Source organism: Doryrhamphus excisus, linkage group LG11 (assembly GCF_037039965.1).
Source record: "Doryrhamphus excisus strain RoL-2023G ecotype Guam linkage group LG11, RoL_Dexc_Guam_v1.1, whole genome shotgun sequence".
NCBI classification, from domain to species: domain Eukaryota; kingdom Metazoa; phylum Chordata; class Actinopteri; order Syngnathiformes; family Syngnathidae; genus Doryrhamphus; species Doryrhamphus excisus.
The window spans coordinates 20,870,733-20,896,260 of NC_136367.1; the positions used below are offsets into that span (position 1 = coordinate 20,870,733).

A 25,528-nucleotide genomic window follows, 5' to 3' on the forward strand; every position below is an offset into this window, starting at 1 on the left:
GAGCTAACTAGTTAGCCTCCACTTTAATTATTCCAAACTTAACAAGGGGTTTGAAACTGAGTGTGGAAGAAAGCCAAAATGTACCACTTCCACACAAAATGGGAGGATAACTTTTTTTTCCACCATCGGATTCTGTAAAGTAAGGAAGGCAATGTCTTATTAATATAATAATACTTACGCCTACTGAGCAGAATACTACATATGATTTGTCTTTCTATATTTTTGGATTCATGATAGGCCATAAAACAACAACACAGATCACGATCATCTAATAAATGGTCTTTTTTCAAACCAAACAGCCGTTGTTCTCTGGACGGATTAGCGCCGAGGTGGGCTCGCCGGCTGAGGGGAGCAGCAGGAGCTCGTGGGAGGAAGAAACCTGGAGCAAAGCCACAATGGCTTCTGTCCTGGTTCCCTGTCATTCCCAGGAAGGGGCTGGAACAACTGGACTCCCACACTGCGACCCCACACTGCTTCAACAAATAAGGCATTCATGGCTACAGGGCATGACAGCGGGTGTCGCATCCATAGGTTGCCGTTTCCTGTGTCTGTCGACTTGTAAATCTTCCACTGACTTGTCAGGATGCACCTGAGGCACAGATTGTCTCATTAAGGAATTTTGTGGTCCTCCAAAGTCTTCTCAGTGGAGGACGCAGTCAAGAAGGGAAGGATTGGGTAACTCGTTCCAAGTCGTTCAACAGACTTTCTTTCAGGTTTTCTTTTCACAACATTAATTATATCGTTCTTAAATGGAAAGAAAACATTGTCCTGATGAGAGTTTATTTGTATCCTCGTATGTTTAAACACAGATATGGAATGTGGATTAATAGTTTTTAGTATTCAGTTCCCATAGTGACTGATTCCACCAGGTATTATCTATCCAACATTCCACATTGACGGAGAGGGTGTTTCATGGTCAATACATTCGTCTCGTATGTGTCTCTGTTGCCGAGACACCAAGCAGGGATGTGGAGTACGGATTCCTGGAGAATGTCCAGCATGAGGGGATTATTCCTTGACATGAGGCTGAGACATGCCAGGTAGAGGACGATAAGAAGGCCCGAAGGTAATGTTGCCGTTTCGGACACAGCTTTATGTTTAGACTTGGTGGCTCCTGACTCGCAAGGACCCCCCCCCCTGCAGTCTTTGTGGTCAACTAAGAACTTTGTTTAGAGTCTGCATTAAAATGACCATTCAATCTGCCATAGTTTTGGCCGTACTAGTATGCAGTACTCGTGAGTCATTGGTTCCTAGGGTGCTACTTCATGCCCTCGATGCACGTGGACCCCCGCTGAGCTGGAACAATGGGCTGGGAATTGTTAGAAGAATGGCCGAGATGCTACAACACGTTCAGTGAGACATTCAGAATTTGTCAATGGCTCTTTCTATCAACGGTATCAAACACGTGCTCATTGCAATTCTGGACAGGCTATCCAGTAATGCCACTTTACCCCCGGCAATCCCTGTTTCCTGATTCCCCTCAGGGTGAGGAGAGATAACCCTGACCCTGAGCTAATCCCAGATTAAACCAGTACATAAAGCATTGCCACTGTTTCCCAGTGACCTGTGACTTGTGACTTGCTCATGTCTCCTGGCTCCGGCTTCGGTAACCGTGCTCCGCATTCAGGACAGCGCACGCCGGGGAATTGTACTACTTAAATTAATCAAGCCAAGCGTGCAGATTATTACAGCCGGAGTCAAGCAATCATTTGTTGGAAGAATCCCTCGCAACTCAGAACTCGGGACTGCAGGAATTGACGTGTGGAACGGGACCAGGGCACACGTCGATGCTGAGCTGGAGACGGCTAATAAGAAACCGTCAGTTAAAACACGGTTATGTTTGTGCAGATGTGCGCCATTAAAGGAAAACTCTCTCGGGAGGATCTCCTTCCCAGCAAGTTATGCACATTTTACATCAACCTCAGCTGGATCTCAGTTGGAGAGTACCTGTTTGACACAAACAGGCCTGTTCGGAATGACCTGATTTTGGTTCTGGCAGGGGATACCGAGACAGCCAAACCTGACTTTTCTTAGCTGACGCATGAGCGTTGTAATGAGGGACTGATAGTTATTAAATATTACGTTCCAGCCGTGTGTATCGATATGTGCTTATATTATTCTTCGCCTTCTGACAGAACCGCAAACAAAGCAACAATTTCTGAAAGATGACTGGCAAGTGTGGTTTGCAGATAGATGGTGCAGTCAAAACATCCACTAAACAAGTATATTTTGTTAGATAGTTATGTGGAAATATTCAATTTGTCAAAAAAGACTAATAATCAGACAAAAAAACATATAATTGGACCTTAAAATGGGAGCTGTCCAACACTGATTTGTGTGAATTCAATGATATAAAATAGCATTTCAGCTCCATTATACGCTGCTGCTTTTACAATTGACATGAAAATTGAGACAAATGTCCCCACTCCCACTCCCACCAATGCTCCCTCACCCTGTTTTGCCTGCCCGTCAGCAGTGTGGGCTTGGCAGGTGACAGAAGAGAGGCTTAGGCGACTGCAGCCAGAAGCGCCGTGATGAGGCCGTTTCTTCGCATGAGAGCTCATCAGAGCTGACAGCGAATACAAATTGGAGCCATTAGCAAAGGAGGGACAGGAGATAGGCCAGGGATGGGGCTTACAGTGGACCTTAATTATAGAGTGGGAGAGCACCCCGGGTCGGCAGGGGACCACGGAGGGGGTGATGCAGTAACGATGTGCCAGTGGTGGTAAACAATCAAGTGTCCCATCTCTAAAGGACACAGAGCTTAGCAGTGCGACTGCTGGGCCCTGCAGGGTCACTTGTGGTGGTTCAGAGGCTCGGTGGTTCGGAGTTGGTGATATCATACAGCTTACCCATTATGAAGGGTCGCACGTGACTATCTATTTTGACATTATAGTAGAGGAGGTGTGCGTGACCCTTGCGTGTGTTGCAAGTTTAAAAGTACATTGTGTACATGGCACCGTATCAGGCCGCCCCCTTCCGCTCTGGCGGCAGCCGGATGGACAACAGCGTCCCCAAACTGTCTGAGACTCTTTCAGAACTTTATTCAGACCTGAATGCATCAACAGCAGTGAGATCCCAAGACCATATATGTATCACCAACTCACAAGGCATGTCTCTAGTAGTGATAGGGTGCCTGATATCAGCATAAAAATGCGATATCGGTTGATATTGGTATGTGATTTTTTTTCCCAATCTCAATATTTAAAAATGCTGTGTACAACACATGTGTTCATTCCACTGCATGATATATGTCATGTTACACATATCGGTATCGGTATCGGTATCGGTATCGGCTGATATCGGTATTGGAAATTGAGTTTTCAGTTCATTTGGAGCTGATAAAGCATACAAATACATAAAAGTGTGTCCTGTCATTTATCTTTTGGTTCATAAAAAAACCTTATTTCACACTCAGTTGCACATGGTGATTAATCATGATTAATTAGTTTACAAACTATGATTGTTCTTCGTCTTATGGAGGAAGTTCTTTCAGTGCGGGTGCAAACTTCATATTGCCGGGCAGGTATCGGTCAGCCAACTGACTATGATTAACTATGATTAATTCGATTGCAATTTTTAATCGTTTGACAGCCCTGGTATGAACACTCCAAACCAAGCGCACCCAGCGGATGCCGAAGAGCTTAAGCCGCGAACACATCATAAAGATATTTCCATGCTCTACGTGCTCATATCTCTCGGCAGCTCTTGTAAACGTGGGGAATCTAACGTGACCCGGTGGCTGAGCTTCTATTATCCTCCGTCCCACAGAGGAGCTAAGCTGCAGAAAGCAGCTGTTGTGCTCACATGGCGTTCCTTTTCATTGAGCAGCGAGCCTTAAACACAGAAATCACGCAGCTTTGAAGGTTGGACCGAGCACCAAGATAAAGCATGCTGGGAGGACGCCACTGAGCAAGGCACGGTGCTGTGACACCACAATGTAGCCTTGGACGTTGTGGCAGAAAGCAGCACAGGTGACTTTCAGTGGCGACACATTTATCCGAAGTGTTTTCCAATCTTCCTGACGGCGTTGTTGACTGATTGCCACTATATTAGGGATTTCCTTATCCTGCTGATAGAGGGAATCACTGTGGGAAAGTTTAGCTGGGAAGATAAAGGGAAACCACAACTCTTTCAGATAAAAGCAGCTGGACATTAGCGTTTACTTTTTGGAATATTTCATTTTACCCAAGTATTCTATTGGACATGATATACAGTGTGTTTATGATAACCAACATTATGCTTAATAATTTAATAGTTTCTCACCATCTTTATCAAAGGGCTGGAACTTGCAACTTTCTTTGGCCCCATGGAGGGTTATTTAGCAGTCACGCTTAATAAACAATGCATGGACAGTGAGTCAGCAACGTGTTTGGACACATAAGTCATTTACATGCATGTTTATGCAATTAGTATTTTTTTGTGGATGTCAACGTAGTGATTGACACTTGATGGTCGCAGCTTTCCAAAGGATACACGACTGAAGTTGTTTCTGTGGAATTCCATAATTGCCCTCCCCCGGAAAAGGGCTTTTGGGGACAATAGGATGGTTATAGCATCATTTTTTTTTTCAAAGTATTGGTCCAAGATTCCTGACATAGGTTTCCTTTGATGTGTGGGAGCGCGACACCTTCCCACCCCTTTTAAACACCCTCATTATCGCTCCTGCCCCTCTGCTGTGTGATCTAACACCCCACTAAATGTTGGAAACTGCTTCAGGGCAAAGTTTAGTCCGACACGTATGTGATGTGCTGGGGGTTCGTCGGGTATTCTGTCACTTTATTACCAAAGCACTGTTGCATTCAAAGACAGGGATTCGCTTGGGGTGGTTGAAGGTCTTTTGACAGGACAACAATATGGTAGTCTGGTTTCTTTGTATTTTTTTTTCACTGAACAATCCCATTCACATAGAAATGTAGAAATAAGTAAAAATAAATCACTTAGTTGGTGATAGTTTTGTCAAGGAACATTAAACACTTACACAGCAACTACTCCACTCGGCTGCTATCTGAAATCGTTTTCTCAATGCCCTTTGTTGGGGTATGGTGGATTTAGGATCTGACAGGAGATCAATTGAGATGGAATCAACAGTGCTTCTGCCGGTTGCGGCCAAATCGTGCTCTCCATTTTGCCTCATTTGCTTCCAGACCTGATAAATCAGCCGCTTCAAGGCAGTCCGTTCCACAAAATAAGCAGAAGTGGTAACGATCTTCATCCAGCAGGTATTTTATGTACTTTGTGATGCCCTTGAGCATTTTGACTAAAATCTGAACACAGTTTGTTTTCAGATGCAACAAGTAATCATTTCCATATCTCGATGTGATTCGCGAGTAGGAGGGTAAGATGATACCGCGTCTACAGTTTTGAGGTCCCGTGTACATTTTTCACAAAGTGGACTCCACAGAACCGTGACTTGAGCAGGTGATGGCTCCACAGTTGGCTCCACATCACTCATCACCCCCCCCCCCTCCATTTTTTAGGTATCTCTCATTGTGTGCCTCACTATCAGCCTTCCAGGAGAAAAAGGCCCAGCTCTGTTTCTTGCGGTGGGGTGTACTTTTATTTTTGTGTTTGAAACCTGAGCAGTGTGCACCAGATTACCCATATCACCCACCGTCTTGGAGTGAATGTGAGCTGCATGCCCGCCACACCCTCCATACCTATGTGCCCCACTCTGTGTGATGGTAGGCTGGAACACAGAGGAACACTGTCCCCGGCCTCTAAATCTGCCAAACATCTCTTGATGTCAAAATGTGGATGGCAGTTAAGTTTGCACTTCCTAGTCGGAGTTTTTATTCAAGGAAACCCACTTTTTTTGGAATGTTGCCCTTTAATCTTTCTGAGACATGAACACGTCTTTCTTTTTTCTGTGTTCTAAAGATATAAAAACAGCTAAAAGTGACAGTTCATTAATGCATGTAATGGGATCACTAAAAGATTGCTGTTAAAACAAACAATAAGGTTTTATGGTAACATCCATGATCCGGTGTAATACAATATTTACTGTATTTTGGTCATTTTGTAATATATAAAACATAGAAACGAACACTACACCTAGGCGAGGCGTCACTACGCCAGTAAAGTAGTTTTTTGGCGTGAACGCTTACAATAATGTCGCCCCAGCTTGGTTAATATGCAGGTCACATTACGTAAATGGAGGCTTTTTCGAAGGATTCATAGGCCTAATAGGTGCGTCCAATTACTTGCATTCTTAGCCGACTCTTTTTAGCCGTTTTTAGAACATACAGAAAAGAGAAAGACGTGTGTTCTCACTTAAGGATCATGGATCTTGGACAGAAACATTCACGGTGTCTATGTGGGCCAGATCTCGGTCCGCAGACATGCAAGGCTTTCACCCTGGTGGTTAGACCTCTGCTTCTCTTGTCGTTATTGGTCCTCAGTCCACTTTTCATCAAAGCACAATGCTCTCCAGCCTAAAGCTAAGGCTGACCTTTAAACTAAGAAAATGTCAAGTCGCTGGAATAATATCACTTTTTTGTTGCTTTGAAGTAAGCGCGGTAAAAAGCATGCTACACCAGTAGCTGGTTGAATGTACATACGAGGAGCGCCATCAGTCTCGTAGCCATTGATGTTTTGCTTATGGTGTACTAGTGTATGCCCAGACTGAACACTCAACACGTGTCCTGTTGTCGTGTAAATAAGCGTCTACATGACTCACTTTGTTTGTTGAAATGGACCCATGAAACGGAGAGTACGACGCGGCTGCGCTCACAGTCCATTTTTAAAGACCGATGTCAACTGATGCCCTCTGGTATTAGCAGTTAAACTCGGCACGGCCAAGTACTGCCTTCCGTCGGTTAAAAACACGCGTCGGTCTTTGCGAAAGAAAAATGAATGATGTCAGTGTTTATTTTCATACACAAGGGGGGAGTGACATCTAATCACAAGTGGTCACTAGAGGCGCATGTTTAGACCTACTCGGATGCCAGACGTGAGCTAACGTGTCCACTTGTAATCGGATCACCCGAGATGCACATTAATGTCAGGTCTGAAGGTCTGACAGTGCCAAAGACTTGACTTAAGCTCTGAGTCATTCCGTGTAATGAAAGAGCAAAGTTTCCCTGCAGGCCAAGTTTTCCTCAACAACAGCATCACCTCATGCCGTAGGTGTTGCCTGTTGCAATGGACTGTACATTACAAATATACAGTGCATATACAGTATATACAGTAATATACAGTATTGCAACAGCTGGGCAAACGGTCTTATTTTTGCTGTAGACTGAAAACATTTGGGTTTGATGCCAAAAGATGAGTACGAGCCCAAGGAGCAATATTTAAGAGTTTATTCTCAGGTATTTACACCTGGATGCACAACTCAGAAATACAGTAAAGTCTCATTATATCGATATCGGTTAAAACGAATTACTACTTATTACGATACTATTTTCATTTCCCGGCAAATTTCTAGTCTTTTATGATATAATTAGCTCCGTTAGTACGATACACGGTTATTATGATAATCCGGTTACTAGGATGCCCTTTTCATCTCCCGCCAGCCAATTTGGTCTGCTTATATCGATACAAAAGCAGCTTAAATCAATCTTTGCTTAAGGATTTCAATACCAAAAAAGAAGTCAACTTTATTTTTCACACTTCCACCACCAGAGTGCAGCACACACAGCGGGAAACACCCGTCCCTCACGCCTACCCCTCCGGGTGGCAACACCTTCCCTATCGATAGTTCCGGGGTGAATTATGTCCCGGTAACCGGTAATCACTACAGCGTAAGTTTATTTTTATTTACTGTAGTACACAATTTATTGTAGTAGAAAAGCATGCTAGATACGCAATCCATGAACTCAAGGAGAAAATTACATGCCATATCAAAGATCCGCCCACTTTTAATGCAGTTCGGCGCAGGATCGGATATATGGATAGTCCGGTTATATCGGTATTTTTTCCGACTCCCGAGAATATCGATATAACGAGACTTTACTGTACTGTGTATATATATATATATGTTATATTTGAGCCCAAACATGCTTCAAGTTATCAAAAGTTATCAAGTTTTCTTCCATTGCTTTTTAAACAATAAATAGCACTGCATGTCTACAATCACTTCCATATTGGGTAGGACAGCTTTTGCCTGTGTAGACTCCGTTTAGAGGTGAAAACAACATAAAAAAATGCAAAACTGCAATTGTGTATTTGAGAGAAAATGGTAGAAAGTCAATCAGAATCATTGCACAAATATTGGTCATGGCCAGCACAGCCATTTAGAAAGTCCCGGAATAAACCACAGGTGTACGAAGTAACATCAGCAGCAGCATTGTGACACCTGTAAAGACCCTATTATTAGTATATTTATGAAAACATGCTCTCAAAATTATATTGACAATATTTGCAATTATTATCCAGCCACATATCTTATTGTGACAGGCCTGATGTTAATTGTGTGGCTCTCAATTCGGGGAGTCAAGTACTATTAACACCCCCCAACGGACACATGGTCCGCTCCAGCTCCTCTCTGACAACAAACACACTGAGGATTTGCTGAAAACCCGATGATGCAGACAGGACTTGGACCGTCTCTTGGAATGCATGTGTGTGTGCGATGTGTGTCCGCCTGTTGTGTTATTGCCATACGCACGCATAAACCACACAAACCGAGCAGATCGCCGGAGTGTATGGGGACCCGTCCTTCAACTTAGGTCTCCAACACAAATAATCACAGGTTCCAACCACATGTTGAAGCCCCGCCGCACGATGCTTTGACAGATGTCCATCACTTGACTCACATGTAAACATTCCTCTGGTGGACGCAGTTATTCAATTAATCTTCATAAATATCGCAAATGCAATGTTTGTAGTGTTTGCTTATTGATGGAACTTTATTCAATTTACTTCTGGCTGGAAAAAGCATCACATCATCTTCCATAGTGGCTCGCTTCTCTGGAGATGGTGTTTATTTTAGGATCCGATGGCGGGCATGTTGTTAGCTTGCAAGAATTCATGTAGATCCCGGCTTTGCTTTGACACCTTACATTGACTGGAATTTATACTTCTTTTGGAACATCTCTGTTTGATAATAATCAAAGACAGTCAACAATATTTGTCTGTTAATCCTCTGGTTTCCTTCCATCACATTTAGGGTTGCTAAATCAACAAAAGCTAATTCTGGCTAACCTCAAAGTGCAGCTAAGTATGCGTCTGTGGTTTGTTCCTGCAAACAGAATCAGGGCTTTCCTGCCGTTTGACTGGAACGTTAGTGTTTGTCCAACAGTAAGCGAATGCCTCACCCCTACGGATTGTGTGTTTGGCGTGTTTGTCTATGGTGTGGCGTGGGGCTTGGCTCACTTAGTAGTCGCCTCCCTGCTCTGCTTGTACGCGGTTGCTGAACCCAGAAGACCGTATCAAACAAACACTCCAACACATGACTGTAGGACGATTGGGTTACCCTCAACATGAGAGGACATGTTGACTGCATAGCGAAACCGAAGTCCCACACCGATCTGACCTTCACAGAATAGAATAGTTATAACAGTTAAAACAGGTATGGCCGATACCTGGTCGATACCCGTTATAAGGTCCATCTAAAGTCAAGAACGACCACCCTCTGGGGTGGTATTAAGCCTTCAGCACCGCATGACAGATGCTCAGTAGCTTGTCTCTCTAATGTGCGGAGTTAAGTTACATCAATGGAAACCCATCAGATAACGGCAAACCAATATCTCTGAGATGTTTGAAGAATGTCTCGTTGTAAAAGTGTGTATTTCTCATTTCTGCCTCCGTCCAGAGTTGAGATCTACTGGTACCGCTCATCACTTTGCCTACCTCCTCAACACCTCCGATTACCGGATCCTGCGCATGGACGAGGACTATGACCGCATGTACATCGGTAGCAAAGACCACATTCTGTCCCTGGACCTCCATGACATCAACAAGGATCCTCATATCGTAAGAACTGTTTTTCCACTCGTATTAGCCGTTGTAGCGATGAAGCAAGTGCCTGCACCTCGACTCTTAGAGCTGCACCTCTGGGTAAAATGTTCTGGTCCATTGCACCAGCAGCAGCCGTTTGGGTTCGCTCAAATGCAGTTTTTGTTGGCAGTCATGTTTCCTGTTGCACAGTCAGTCATTAAAACACTGTTTCTGGGTTCGGACAATTCCTGCAGGGCAAATATTAGCCTTGGTAGACGTCCACTGCAAATTTAGAGCAAAACTCCCATAAATGCGAATGACGTGTAACGGGTTGCAAACATGACATGTTTTCCTGCTCGCAGATCCACTGGCCAGTGTCTGAACGAAGAAGGATGGAATGCCTCGTAAGTGGGAAAGACGCCAACGTAAGTAAGCCGCTGGATAGCAGAGCTATGGCCCCGGCACGGTCATTAGATTTACATGATTTCCATCAGTTTGACAGCCTCAACATAAATATGGGTTTAGTTTAGTGCATGCGGGCTAACTCGATATCATTTCTATTTCACTGGTTATGATATGAAAAACCTTCTCACATTTGGGGTTTGAGGACATTGTAAAAATAATAATACCTTTGTATCCATCATGTGTTTATTTTACCGTTTTCCCAATTTGACACAATTCCAAATCTTGCAGGAGGAGTGTGCCAACTTCATCCGTCTGATTGAGCCATGGAACAGGACTCAGCTATACGTTTGTGGGACAGGCGCTTACAATCCAGTCTGCACCTTCGTCAACCGTGGACGCAAATCTCAGGTAATTTGCTTTCAATTTTAGTGAGCTGCCAAACCGAAAAAAATGTCTCTTGTTCTTTTCCTCTCACCTAAAACTGCGCTCCAGGCACCTCATGCGAGGGTCTTTAATGATTTTCCAACATTATTACCCTGTTTGTGGTGGGCTGCCCGCCAGCAGGATTGACAGTTTTACTCACACTCAGCTGTTGTCCCTAATGACTTGTTAAAGCCACTCTGTTTAGCCTCAGCCTTTAATGGGACCACTTGAATTTCCTACGCCAAGCCAGGAATCATAACCGCCATACTCAGACTCGGCTCACTCCGCTTTAAGTTTTACACTCGGTTCCTAATGAACATGTTCAGACTTGGTACAAAGGGAAGATTATTGAGTTTCCCTTGAGAATAGATTGCCAACTCTGGCTTATATCTCGTATGGGTTCCTTGTTGCATCCAGTTCCTCGATGAGCTTTATGTCTTATATCTGTTCAGTCACCTACTGTATGCATCCAGAATAGCCACCAGCCTCCACTAGGTGAGAACCAGTATCAACCAGTAAGAGGGGGCTCTCGTTACGAATGTTCCAGATTTTGGTCATTAATAAGAAGGCTGTTATTTTTAAATTGTTTGGACATTCGGGCCAATTTTAACCATACTGGGAATTTCAATTTGACACAATGAAAACATTTTTTCTGAAATGCTAACAAATGTCTCTGCAGATGTTCTCCGACAATGGTATTTTTATGGTATTATTATGGTATTTTTATGGTAATGGTTTTATTTCATTTGAACATGCATCAGATTACAATTGAATGCATCACATAATCAGTTCCCAGTTCCACATGTCCAAAAGGAGTAGGAAGAAGCAAAGCTTATTAAATCCTACCCCTCCATCTGGTACTTTTACAACCAGTAACTGTTACATTTGTTCACTTCCTGCTTTCAGTTTAAGGTTTTATTTTATTTTAAATTTTTTTGTTTATGGTATTTTTATGGTATTTTTACTGTATTTTTATGGTATTTTGGGTTTTGTAAAGTCTTTGAGCCTGTTTTTCCTTGTGGACTGGTTCTCTGGTCTTTCACAGAACCTGAACCAGAACACCAGAAGGGTGGACTCAAGTCACGTGACTTCAACCTGAGTCAGATTCAAGTCACAATTTTGGTGGCTCAATTTGACAACATGATCAAAGACTCGGAACTCGACTTGGACTTTGATATCAGTGACTCGGATTCTAGTGTTAAGTCTTGAATTAGTCTTGTCACACTGGTCTTATTTGATTTAAAAAGAAATGCATCAATTGTGTTGGTCAAATCTAATAGATTGCATTGTTCAAATGGAGACACCAAACGGTGCTTATCTTTGTAGGACTCAAAGATTTAAAGCCTATGACTTTGGACTTGACTGTACCTGGCATCTAAAGACTTAACTACCGTTATCATTTCCGTTAAATAATAAATGGGTCACGTAACCCCCAAACTTTGCTGTGTCCTGTTTTAGACGTCCATGTACCTACAGATGGCCCAGGCCAGAGGACGGGCTAGCCGCGCCGCTGAGCCCAGCGCGGTGCATGAGACTCTTGGACTAAAGGTGCGATGTGGGCCATGTCTGCACCGCAGGCCGGCGTACCGCCCGGGGTCACACGCTGCATGCACCATTTCCTTACGTCTGAGCGTTCCCAAATCTTTGTGTTTGCCATCACTTGTTCTTGTTTGCAACCCCTGGGAATGCTGTGTTGTTGGTCGCCCGTTTTTTCCTTGAATGTCTCATTTTCCTCGACGCTAACCTCACTGTTTCAACATGCTTCCTCATCCACACCCAACAGGACACGAATGGCCGCCATGTTTGGCTGCATGTCGTAGGCGCATGGGAATGATTACATCCAATCATCGGAAAGGTGTCGCACCCATCAGTTACTTCATCAGGAATGTGTTGAAGGTTCTCCTGAAGAAGCAGCAGGGCTTGTCAGCATCTCAACCCCCCCCCCACAGCAGACTGTGTTAGTCCAGAGCAAACAGCGGCCATCTGTAGGCGTCTCATTGTGCAGCAACGGAAATAAAAGCAGCACCGACATGAAGATATGGCCTGTTTGACATCTAAAAGTGCTTATCTCAGTAATATTTGACGTAATGGCGTGAGGGAATAATATACGGCTACCTTTCTCAAGAGGACGTACAATAGAACAAAGGTGTTAGAAATATGTAGGGTACATTTTGGACCTTTTTAATGTCAACTTCATGTTGATGATCTGGACAGAGCTGCCAGCACCTTCTTGTGTGCAGTCGTGATTTTAATCCCATTTGAGGCGGGATACAGAAGGGGGGGGGTGAATATGATAAGTGAGTTTGGCAGGCCACAGTCTTTGGTGCTGATAGACCATGACAGACATCTCTGTTGCTACAGGGAGGTGGAAGTTGAAGTTTGACATGATTTTCTAGTCGACAGGCAGGGCGGGGCCCCTATGACATGCCATCACACGCCATTGATTCCATTTTTCCTGCTCATAAATTCCCAGCAATAACTTATCCGGGATGCGGTGCGGTGGGCATCCGCCTGACTTCGTAGATTTGTTTTCACTGTTCTGGATTACCGTGTCAGGACTAGACCTGAACACTCGGAAGTTGGAAGATCTCTGGCCCGGCACTTTATCAAGAGAAGAAGCACACTAGACATTATTCTAGTACTCCATGGTAGTATTAGGATGGATTTGAAATTCCCCCTTTCACATTCCCTGCACGCTCTTTTTGTACGAACTAACACTCATTATTCTAATACCCCATCCCTCATCAGACCTGAAGGGTCCCCCAGGACTCCCAGGGAGCCTCATTTTCCATCCACAAGGGAATCGCTGTGACAAGATGAAGAGGCCTGAATGCGTTTCCAACTCGATCTGATTTTCCAATTGCAGGAGGACATTTTTCACTTGGAGCCCGGCAAAGTGGAGTCTGGGAAAGGAAAGTGCTCCTACGACCCGAAGCTCAACAGCGTTTCGGCTTTGATTAGTGAGTATCTCGAGTCACCGTGATGATGTCAGTGTTGGAGGGTGGGGCTTTCCTCGCGACATCTCGTTGGCTATATAACTATAAATGATGTAATGGTAATGGTAATGGTAATGGTAATGGTAATGGTAATGGTTTAATTTCATTTGAACATGCATCAGATTACAATTGAGTGCATCCCATAATCAGTTCCCAGTTCCACATGTCCAAAAGGAGTAGGAAGAAGCTTATTAAATCCTACCCCTCCATCTGGTACTTTTACAATCAGTAACTGTTACATTTGTTCACTTCCTGCTTTCCATAATACAGTTTAAGGTTTTTTTGTTTTGTTTTTTTTTTTAAATAATGTACGAGGTGATATGACTATACAATGACATAATGGGTACCATAGTAACTGTCAATGTCACTTTATTATTCTATTAATACAACAATAACCCTAACCCTCGAGAATGGATACCCCTTTACATATAATTTGATGTAGTTATTTACAGTTTTTTAAAGTGTTTTTTTTAAGTGTTTCCCTTTCAGCACGCTTGCTTATTAACACGTGTGGAAATACTGTAAGAATGTCACTTTTGTACAATCGGCTTCTTTATTTTATAATGTAAGATTAATGTCCTTATCATTTGTACAATGACATTGAATCAGTACGTTTTAATAATAATAATTTTTTTAATCATATCGAATCGTCGCTGACGCTTGAATCATCACATTGTAAAATAAATACACAATGTCCGTTCATGAAAGTGGTCCAAGGTCACATCCAGACCTCATCGTCGCCACAGGTGACATGGAGTCTTCTCTGTGGGAAGTAAATAGCTGGCACCGTTTCCCAACATAACTGCCAGCTGACCTGCGTGGAACAAATGTTGTCACCCAAGATGGATTTACTGTCCATTTTCAGCAGTTGGCATCATACAAGGGGCACCGTGTTCAAGCTGTGGCGCCGAATTTACCATAGCCCGATCTACTCTACACTACATTAGACATGAGATCACCCATGAACGTTTTAATGACGGATCTTAAAAAGTCATCATGCTGCAAAGAACCAGGATATTGAACATAAAGGATGAGGCGACAGAGGTCTTTGTTTCCCCCCACGCCGCCTCCTGCAGTCACACCTGCTCTCTAATGGGGGGGGGGGCTACACGGCAGCTGGCGGACAATCACCTTGCCTTCCTGCGGTCTAACGAGGCTGCCACGTACTCTTGTGCATTGGCACACACGTACGTGCGTATATTTTTATGACTTTATAATGTGTCAATGCTTGCTGGGGAGGTTTTACAGACCCTTTCTGCAAGAGCTGTGAAGCGAATGCCATATTTTCTTAATCATTTTTGGGAGGTGTGCAAAAAGACCCTTTCTTACTAATGAGGAGCAAAACACACATGTATAAAAAGGTAAAAAAAAATATGAATAGAAATGAAAGAAACTAAGAATTATACATGACCAAATACTGCAAATGTGTACTTTGCTATTAAGTAATATAGTCCTACTAACTACTAATTAACTAAAATGCTTCCAAAATCTAGTTCAATACATATATTTGAAATAATATTTTTTATTCCCAATAGGCTAAATGTCAAAGTACAAGAGCACACAAGAATACTAGTATACGGTGGAAAACGATGACTTTGTCACGTTGGCGTGCAATAAAGAGACCAAATGTATCTCATTCAGGAAATATTTAATTTCACTAAACTGAATTTCTTCCTCAGATGGCGAACTTTACGCTGGAGTCTATGTTGACTTCATGGGAACGGATTCAGCCATTTTCCGGACTTTGGGGACCAAGACCGCCATGCGAACCGATCAGTACAACTCCAGATGGCTGAATGGTAAACCAGTAGTCTTTAAAGAAGAAATGTCTCCAGTTTATACGTATATGATTATAAATATGCTGCTAACCCCCCCCCTTCCCGCAGATCCCACTTTCATCCACGTACACCTCATCCCCGACAGCGCAGAGAGAAATGATGACAAACTCTACTTCTTCTTCCGGGAGAAGTCGTCAGAGATGGGCCAGACTCCCGTGACCCAGTCCCGGATTGGCCGCATCTGCCTGGTGTGTACACATTACGGCGTGTGTTTGTTTCGGGGTGTAAACATCACGAAAGGACCGGCAGCGTCCATATGAAGACAGGTTGGAGTCTCCGGAGGCGAGTGTCCCGCAGTGTCGAAATGTTTACATGCTGGACTCGTATTTGGCCCACACCGATGTGCTGGAATCCACGCGTCTTTAACCTTCCTGTCTACAATGGCTTCCTCTGTGCGTCAGACCGCCCTTTGGCCTCTCACCTCTTGACCTCATGACCTTTTCTGCCTGGTAGTCCAAATGCACTTTTAGTGTAAGGAGCAATGTTACCAGCATCATCCTTAGCCAATAGACTTCCACGGCCACCAAAGCGACCAGGATAGTCCGAAATCTAAAATGGTCTTCTTCCAACGTTTGTGGATATCCAATTAGAATCAGCTAAGACGATACGTGAGGAAATGTGGCCGACATGAGGCGGTCATTTCAGCTGCTGTATTTATTTGAAGGGGGTCAGACGCTGACCCGGCACACAAACACTCACCCCCCTCGCCGTGGGTTTTGTCATGGTCTCAGGAGACCTGCTTCTGTCATTCGGACTTCAACACACATCTGAACACAAAACTAGGAAAATACACACAACATTTCTTAATCCATACAAGTATGATATAATTTTAGTTTCACATGACTTACATGCACATAATCAACCAGAGTGGAAGTGTATTAGAAAATATTACGTAACATATGATGTGTATTTTATTCCATTTGTGTCCTAACTGCATCATAAGCGCAATTCAATTAATTAATGTGGCCACTAGGTGTCACCAAATAAACCAACCACCACCCCTTAAAGCAGGGGTGGGCAAACTTTTTGACTGGCGGGCCGCATTGATATGACAAAATTTACGGGGGGGGGGGGGGCAGACTGTGTATTTTACACGTAACAGTCCACCTGGTATTATTGTATCTGTAAAATTGTCATGCAATCTGCTATTATTATTTATTATTTTATATTTATATTTAAATATTTTAAAAATAATAAAATATTATAATAATTACAATAAAAATAAAATAAAAATTATTATATTATTATTATGTAAAATATGCAAATATAACAATAATTTTATATATAATTAATATAATTAACATTAATATAATAATTATAATAATCATAATAGTTCTAATAATAATTATAATAATCTAATAATAATAATAATTATTATTATTATTATGTGCTTGTGTCCCTTTTTTCAGGAGCACTTTGTAAACAACAGACCATGTCAAAAAACGAAATTGATAAAACCATCAAAAGGTTGGCTCAGGCCATGATGCCAGGTTGTATGTTGAGTTTAAATGAAATACTTTGGAAAGATTGGGCGGGCCGTATTCAAACACTTGGCGGGCCGGATGTGGCCCCCGGGCCGTAGTTTGCCCACCCCTGCCTTAAAGGCTTAAGACTTCAAGGCAGCCCATGCTAAATGATATTCTGTATATACTGTTGATACATACGTACGTAAGTCCCACCGGATTCAAACTATGACAGAATATGGTAGAGCGGCTTTGCCCACAGGAAGCGGTTCTGCAATGGCTGCCATTTACTGTACATCATCACGTCAAAGTTTATTGTTTTTAAGGATGCCCGCTGTCTAAATCCGCCCAGTCTTAGCTCCTTCCTCCACCCCAGATGGAAAACTATAAATATGACAATGCTTATGTATGTGTTTATCATACGCCGCCCGCCACCCTCCCTGATGCAAACCAGCATGTTCACTTCTGTGTGGGAGAAATCATCAAATGTTTCTGTTGTGGTAGAACGATGATGGAGGTCACTGCTGCCTGGTCAACAAGTGGAGCACCTTCTTGAAGGCCAGGCTCATCTGCTCGGTGCCGGGGGCCGACGGGATGGAGACGCATTTTGATGAGCTTCGTGAGTATGAAATTGACACTATAAAGCGGCATTGTCTTTATGTTGTGGTGGCGGCAGACCATTACGCCCCCCCAGTCTCCAGTGTGGTTTTAGTTCACATTGAAATAATCCTTAAAATTACGTACTTATGCCAAATTCTGGCAAAGGTGAGCTTAGCCAACCAGAACGGTCTGTTATCATCTATACCAGGGGTCAGCAACCTGCGGCTCCAGAGCCGCATGTGGCTCTTCAGCCTCTTTATTGTGGCTCCCTTTGCGATGCTTGAATATTTTTAACACCCGAGTGGGGAAAATGGACGTCTTTTGTAATGAGTTTTAAAAAATCCAACTTTGTCTGAGACCATGAATGCATCCTGAGTGAGTTCTGACTGCTATCCAGTTCAGTACATGAAGAAAAACAAGTAATACTTACCTACAAATCTAAAAAATAAATTCGAGATAATTTAAAAACAGCGGCATGGGAACTTGTTTTTACGTTTACAGTAGTTTACACATACATTTATGTAAGTTTATCTCCAATACTAGCAAGAGTACTCCAACTCGTCTTTTCTTATCTGAACTACTTTGATACCCCCAAATTCCCTCCAATGTTGTTTTAAACATACTATATGTTTTGCGGCTCCAGGCTATTTTTCTTCAGTGGGCATTGGGTAAAATGGCTCTTTTCATAGTAAAGGTTGCCGACCCCTGATCTATACTGTATGTTGGTAGAAGTATTGGACCGAATAGAAAAAAAACAAATGACAAGATTTATGAAAGACATATTCGGTCAGGATCCCCCCAAACGTGTCCTGCTTGGAGACGCTTATGAATGCCGGACCCACACGTTGGCCTTCTTCTCATTTTATGGCCCATCCAGGATACAGTAACGCAATCCAAGACCCCCTCCCCCTGCATGTCACTTCCTTCCAAGATGTTGGAAGTCCTTCCTTCCATCGGATGGAATGTGTGTGACTGACAATGGTAGCCTCTGTGGTGACTCGGGACTGACTCGGGACTGACTCGGGACTGATGCACAGGATGGCTGATGCTCTCCAACTCGGGGAGCCTGATTACAGCTACGAGTCTTTTATCACCATGACGCATTTCTTGCTTTCATCTGGTCCCAGCTGCAGTCCCGTACGCACCGCTTGCTTTTTTACAGGTGACAATTATTGAAAGGCCTTTGAACAACCGCAAAGGTGACACACCTGAGAAATCTGTGACACATCGGTCCATGTGTGCCGTCTTGTGCGGTTCGGAGAAATCTACTCATTTGTAAACGGGACTCGAATTTTAGTGTCACTGCTGACACGCGGGCGAATCATGAGCATTCGGTTTTGGTGCCATCTAAATCATTTTGATGTACGTCTACAGAGAAGGTATATACAGTCATCTAAATCATTCTGATGTAGGTCTATGGAGAAGGTATATACAGTAATCTAAATCATTGTGATGTACGTCTACGGAGAAGGTATATACAGTAATCTAAATCATTGTGATGTAGGTCTACAGAGAAGGTATATACAGTAATCTAAATCATTCTGATGTAGGTCTATGGAGAAGGTATATACAGTAATCTAAATCATTCTGATGTAGGTCTATGGAGAAGGTATATACAGTAAACTAAATCATTGTGATGTAAATCTATGGAGAAGGTATATACATCTAAATCATTGTTATGTAGGTCTATGGAGAAGGTATATACATCTAAATCATTGTTATGTAGGTCTATGGAGAAGGTATATACAGTAATCTAAATAATTGTAATGTAGATCTATGGAGAAGGTATATACAGTAATGTAAATTATTCTGATGTAGGTCTATGGAGAAGGTATATACAGTAATCTAAATCATTGTGATGTAGGTCTACAGAGAAGGTATATACAGTAATCTAAATCATTGTGATGTAAATCTATGGAGAAGGTATATACATCTAAATCATTGTTATGTAGGTCTATGGAGAAGGTATATACAGTAATCTAAATCATTGTAATGTAGATCTATGGAGAAGGTATATACAGTAATCTAAATCATTCTAATGTAGGTCTATGGAGAAGGTATATACAGTAATCTAAATCATTGTGATGTAGGTCTACAGAGAAGGTATTTACAGTAATCTAAATCATTGTTATGTAGGTCTATGGAGAAGGTATATACAGTAATCTAAATCATTTTGATGTACGTCTACAGAGAAGGTATATACAGTAATCTAAATCATTGTGATGTAGGTCTACAGAGAAGGTATATACAGTAATCTAAATCATTGTGATGAAGGTCTATGAAGAAGGTATATACAGTAATCTAAATCATTTTGATGTCATTTTACAATAAAAGACACCATTGTAGCTTAAACTCCTGTTAAAATGTCACATGACCGCCCTGACCTTTATATCGCTCCTTAAGCTACTTGTGGGATTTGTTATATTTTCCCCGCGTAAAGACACAATCCCACTTTCTCTAAATCCAATAATCAGTAGCATGTTTCTTCAACAAAGTTCAAAGTTCAGCTTCCAAGCGGAGAAAGTTGCCTCCATAGAAGCTGGTGTGATTATTGTAGATCAGGAACTCGATGCTGCACTTTGCTTCTCGTGTTAAAACGATTCTTTTGTCTTTCAGGGGATGTTTACATTCAGCCAACGCAGGACACCAAAAATCCTGTCATCTATGGAGTTTTTTCTGTTTCTGGGTTAGTACTTTTGTACACAATACATCAAATGAATTTAATAATCCATATTGTTGCTGACGTCCCTGATTATTACCAAGCCTGTTCCTGTCTTAGGTCGGTATTCAAAGGCTCGGCAGTGTGCGTCTACTCCATGGCCGACATCCGCATGGTCTTCAACGGACCCTTTGCACACAAAGAAGGTCCCAATTACCAGTGGGTGGCCTACACTGGAAAGATCCCGTACCCCCGACCAGGCACGGTAAGTCCACCTTTAGAAGGTCTAACCTTACGAGGACCCCGCACGTGAATCCCACCGCAATCTGGCATAACATTGACTTTTCTCTGAGCTAAACCACAAATAGAAACCATGTCGGTAAAATACAGCGTCAGCGGCTCTAAACTGGACTTTCTGTATGTTTTTCTTCACGTTGCTGATTGTGTTCCGTCTGCAGTGCCCTGGAGGTACGTTCACCCCCAACATGAAGTCCACTAAGGACTACCCGGATGAAGTGATCAACTTCATGAGGAATCACCCCGCCATGCACAATCCGGTGTACCCAGTCCACAAGCGCCCCCTAGTGGTCCGGACCAACGTGGACTATGAGTTCACCACCATCGCCGTGGACCAGGTGACGGCGGCAGATGGCAACTATGAGGTGCTTTTCTTAGGAACGGGTGAGTCTCGTTATTCTCTGACCGTTGTTCAGATTGTGAGGAGAGAATGGAAAATTTATACCATAAACTATACCATTGCTTTAATGTTGTTTGATGCTTTTCTATTACATATTTACTGTATTGATATTTGGAATTTTATATAACGTTCTTATTTTCAGCACTCCTCTCCCATCAAAGAGCTTTTGCTCTTTGTTCAGGCTGCGTTTGTAAATAAGAATTTGTTCTTAAATTGCTTGCCTGGGTAAATAAAAGTAAAATAAAATAAAAATAATAAAAATAAAAGTTTTAGCGAGTGAAGTCGAGTCGCTGAAAGAAATCCCAAGTCAGTGGCGGGCTCGTCTCTCGTCTCTCCTGCGGTCATTTGTCAAGATAAAAGCATTCTTTCTTTTGTGCTGGGGTGGAAATGCAACCTATCAAAGCGTCATTCTAGTCACATGTGGTAAACACCAGGGTATTTTTACCTGGAGGGCGGTGGTAGATTTAACAGCAGGGGGCAGGAGGGGGAGAAGAGGGGGTACGAAGGACAGAGGTGGAAACATACATCTATCACCTTCATCTTGCACACTTGAAGCTTTAGTAAGACGGCCGAGTGACAGCAGTAAGCCGACCCCACATGATGCATGCATGACGTCTCTGATCTCGTGTCTTTGTTCATGTGTTCATTACGGGGACGAGACTAATGGCTTCCTGTGGAGGAATGTGCTTGCATTCAGACACAAGCATTCAGCCCGACACTAAAGACTCCATGCTGAAGTCATAATAACGCATCTCACAGGAATGCCAACACAAATGTGGCAACCCGCTGAAGGATACAGAAAGTTGGTTTTAGTGGAAGTGGAACAGAGTCTCACCTCCCTAAGCAAAGTGGGCACCGTACAGCAGATCATTTACCTGAATGGTAATGGTAATGGTAATGGTAATGGTAATGGTTTTATTACATTTGAACATGCATCAGATTACAATTGAATGCATCCCATAATCAGTTCCCAGTTCCACATGTCCAAAAGGAGTAGGAAGAAGCAAAGCTTATTAAATCCTACCCCTCCATCTGGTACTTTTACAATCAGTAACTGTTACATTTGTTCACTTCCTGCTTTCCTAATATCGTTAGATTAAAAAAAAATAATTTTTACAATCAGTAACTGTTACATTTGTTCACTTCCTGCTTTCCTAATATCATTAGATTAAAAAAATAATAATTTTTACAATCAGTAACTGTTACATTTGTTCACTTCCTGCTTTCCTAATATAATTTAAGTTTGTTTTTTTTATTTAATTTTCTACAATCAGTAACTGTTACATTTGTTCACTTCCTGCTTTCCTAATATCATTAGATTAAAAAAAATAATAATTTTTACAATCAGTAACTGTTACATTTGTTCACTTCCTGCTTTCCTAATATAATTTAAGTTTGTTTTTTTTTAATTTAATTTTCTACAATCAGTAACTGTTACATTTGTTCACTTCCTGCTTTCCATAATACAGTTTAAGGGTTTTTTTGTTTTTTTTTGAATAATGCACCTCGAAGTAGAGAAGTATCAACTTTCAAATCACTCCAGTTATTTGCATTTCCATTCTAAATTACTTATCACTTTAACATCACTTGTACATTTCACATTTCCAAGTCATCTAATTTCCTTGCGACTAATCACGCGTGTTTTGGCACACATCTCCATTAATTGTATGTGTTTGTTCTGACAACCCTTTTAAAGCATTCTCCAACATGCTTACTTTGTGACATATGTCATCGAAAATGTTCACATTTGTGCTCAAACATCTGTAAATCCCACAGATTAGTGGAACAATTCTCAAGAATATGATGATGTATCCTGGTAACTTCCTGTAACACACTTAAGATACAAGATTACACCATTTTTATGACTATTGAAATACCCCGCACTTCCACTGGGTGGCGATGTAACCAAGAGTTCAAGTAGCGGTTATGTCTTTGATGTTTTTACAACAAACTTTCTCTATAACGAATCAAATCAGCGGTTAATTCCACAAGATAACCACTCAATTAAATCTATGTTGACGCGATATTTTGGAGTGTGCCATACGATGAAGGTCAGGAGAACAGTGAATCGATCCAAGGATTATTAGCCTCGCCTGCTGGAGGCTGCCCTGAGAACGAAACTGGGAACCGGGGGCTGCCGACAGGGGCGGTTGCACAACGTCAGGTGTGTGACTGACAGGTGTGTGTGTCCGCAGACAAAGGGACGGTTCAGAAGGTTATCGTTCTGCCCAGGGATGACCTCCAGACTGAGGAGCTGGTCCTGGAGGAGGTCGAGGTGTTCAAGGTGAATTCATCTCATTCAGTACACAAGATATGGAAATAATAATATAGCAAACATCATTATAATTTATTATTTGCATATTCTGATGAGTTCGGGTGACTTTATTGAAAATATTTTATATTTAAGGTTCCAACTCCAATTACGACAATGAAGATCTCATCCAAAAGGGTAAGCATGAATGATGCTTGGTTGAAGTTCATGTTGTACTGTAATATTACTGTAAAAACTGGCAGGTGGCACTTTAGCCTGTTTTCTTCAGAGTATATGATTTAATACCAAAATACAGGGTTCTCATTCATCAAAACGCCTGAATTTAATGTGGCATTTTTGAAGTTTTAAAGGTGTTTTTAAATGCTTCTTCAAATCTTCTTTCGGTCTAATTCCAAGTGGTGTCAACGTTTCCCTCAACAGCAACAGCTGTACGTGTCATCCGCGGTCGGGCTGACCCAGCTGGCTCTTCATCGCTGTGACGTGTACGGCGAGGCGTGTGCCGACTGCTGTTTGGCCAGAGACCCTTACTGCGCCTGGGACGGGAAGTCGTGCTCCCGTTACTCTGCTTCCCAGAAGAGGTGAGCACCATCAGGGGTTGCGGCGTAGCACCAAAACTAACCGAGTGACTTGGTCGTTTGATTATCAGCATGGCAGCGTGAAGCACAGACTCATCGTTTTTGGCGTGTATTCATAACAAACTAAACACTTATGAGCTATGCACATTTTTTAGCCTCCAAAGTAAAATAAAATAAAAAACTGACTCATTTTTCACTTAGTGATGAAGATGAAATGCAATGGTTCTAGACCCGACTGTGACAAGTACATTTCCAAAAGCAGGAATCCTTACTATTCCTTAATATTTTCACATAAAATAATAAAATAAAATCTGTTTACTACTTTCTAAATGCAGTTTTTAGCATTATTAGAGCCTTCTAGACGTGGGATAACACCCCTATAGTCAATGTTACACTGATATTACCCAATGTAGAGGACATAATAAGAGTAAATAAGCCATCTGAGACAAAAATAAGACGTTGCTATAAATGTGTTCCCCAGGGTAGCTGAGTGAGGGGCGGACAGGAAATGGTGATGTAGTTCAAAGTAGTTTTATCTTAGTATGGAACAGTAGCCTGTGTTTTTATCGGGAATTTTTTATTTGGGGTTATTGTGCCTGTTGTGAGATCTTTCAAACCTGCAATAAAAGCCTGTTGTTCCAGCTATCACTATATGTTATATGCTATATGTGTCTCCAGGAACATTACTGGCACCTAGTGGCTGTCGTTGGAAACAGACTATTACATACAATGGGACTTCTACATATATATGTATCTTATTTCATTTAGCCATTTTTATGCTGGCTAAATTTGCTTTAATATGCATATTATTATCCTAATATGCCGTATTCAACCACAACACAGCATGATTTATTCATTCATATATTTTTGAAAAACTATGACAGAAATGACATAGCATAGCATAGCATCACACTGTATGACTTTGAATGGCTTTGAATGGCTTCCAGCTGCTTTATGCCTTTCTTTTGTCTCCTTATCCGCCCCTACTGGTCTGACCCCTTTAGACGTAGCCGGAGGCAGGACGTCAAGTACGGGAACCCCATTCGCCAGTGTCGAGGCTTCAACTCCAACGGTGAGGCGCCCGTTCCTTAGACTCTGAGAGTTGTGTTTATTGATCAGGCCACGAGTGTGAAAGTAACGACACGTCTCCCCGGTACTTAAAAAAGACGAGTAATGGTAGTATTCTGCCAGTTTTATGGTAATCTGTGGAAGCCGAGCGCTTTGATTTTGGGTGATCGGAGCTCATGGTAATGAGGTGTTTTGTTGCCATGGTAACCCCTCTCTCCTCCTGCCCTACAGCTAATAAGAATACTCTAGAGATGGTACAGTACGGGGTGGAGGGAAGCAGCACCTTCTTGGAGTGTCAGGCCCGCTCCCCCCATGCCGTCGTCAAATGGCATCTCCAGCGAGACAACAGCGACCGCAGGAAGGAGGTGAGATGCCACACAATGATTTTTTTGTCCTATGTCCTATGTCCTATGTCCTTTGTCCTTTGTCCTATCATGCATACAGAGACAAATACAGGCGTTGGTAGTACTTTACAGTAGGGTACACATAATTACAGTAGTTGGTGAGGAACAAAACTACCTAACCCTAACCATTACTCATCAGTCCCTCATTACTTCCTCAGTAACTACTCTAAATGTATGTACCTTGGTTCCTCATTACTTCCTCAGTAACTACTCAAAATGTATGTGTCTTTGTTCCTCATTCACTAC

The 25,528-nt window shown here is 42.3% G+C and overlaps 1 protein-coding gene across 2 annotated transcripts in view; it reads left to right on the forward strand.

The window, feature by feature from the left end:
* LOC131105088 (semaphorin-3F-like) overlaps positions 1–25,528 on the forward strand; it is a 51,726-nt gene that overhangs the window by 22,728 nt on the left and 3,470 nt on the right. Inside the window, exons 3-18 of one of the 2 annotated variants that reach the window (XM_058052884.2) lie at positions 9,758–9,918; positions 10,245–10,307; positions 10,576–10,695; positions 12,169–12,258; positions 13,577–13,670; positions 15,386–15,505; positions 15,593–15,732; positions 17,512–17,626; positions 20,224–20,293; positions 20,387–20,531; positions 20,725–20,947; positions 23,159–23,247; positions 23,371–23,412; positions 23,656–23,812; positions 24,799–24,882; positions 25,110–25,243. In XM_058052884.2, coding sequence (XP_057908867.2) covers positions 9,758–9,918; positions 10,245–10,307; positions 10,576–10,695; positions 12,169–12,258; positions 13,577–13,670; positions 15,386–15,505; positions 15,593–15,732; positions 17,512–17,626; positions 20,224–20,293; positions 20,387–20,531; positions 20,725–20,947; positions 23,159–23,247; positions 23,371–23,412; positions 23,656–23,812; positions 24,799–24,882; positions 25,110–25,243 — 1,847 coding nt within the window. The remainder of the gene's footprint in view (positions 1–9,757; positions 9,919–10,244; positions 10,308–10,575; positions 10,696–12,168; positions 12,259–13,576; positions 13,671–15,385; positions 15,506–15,592; positions 15,733–17,511; positions 17,627–20,223; positions 20,294–20,386; positions 20,532–20,724; positions 20,948–23,158; positions 23,248–23,370; positions 23,413–23,655; positions 23,813–24,798; positions 24,883–25,109; positions 25,244–25,528) is intronic. The other variant, XM_058052974.2, reaches the window with a different exon arrangement.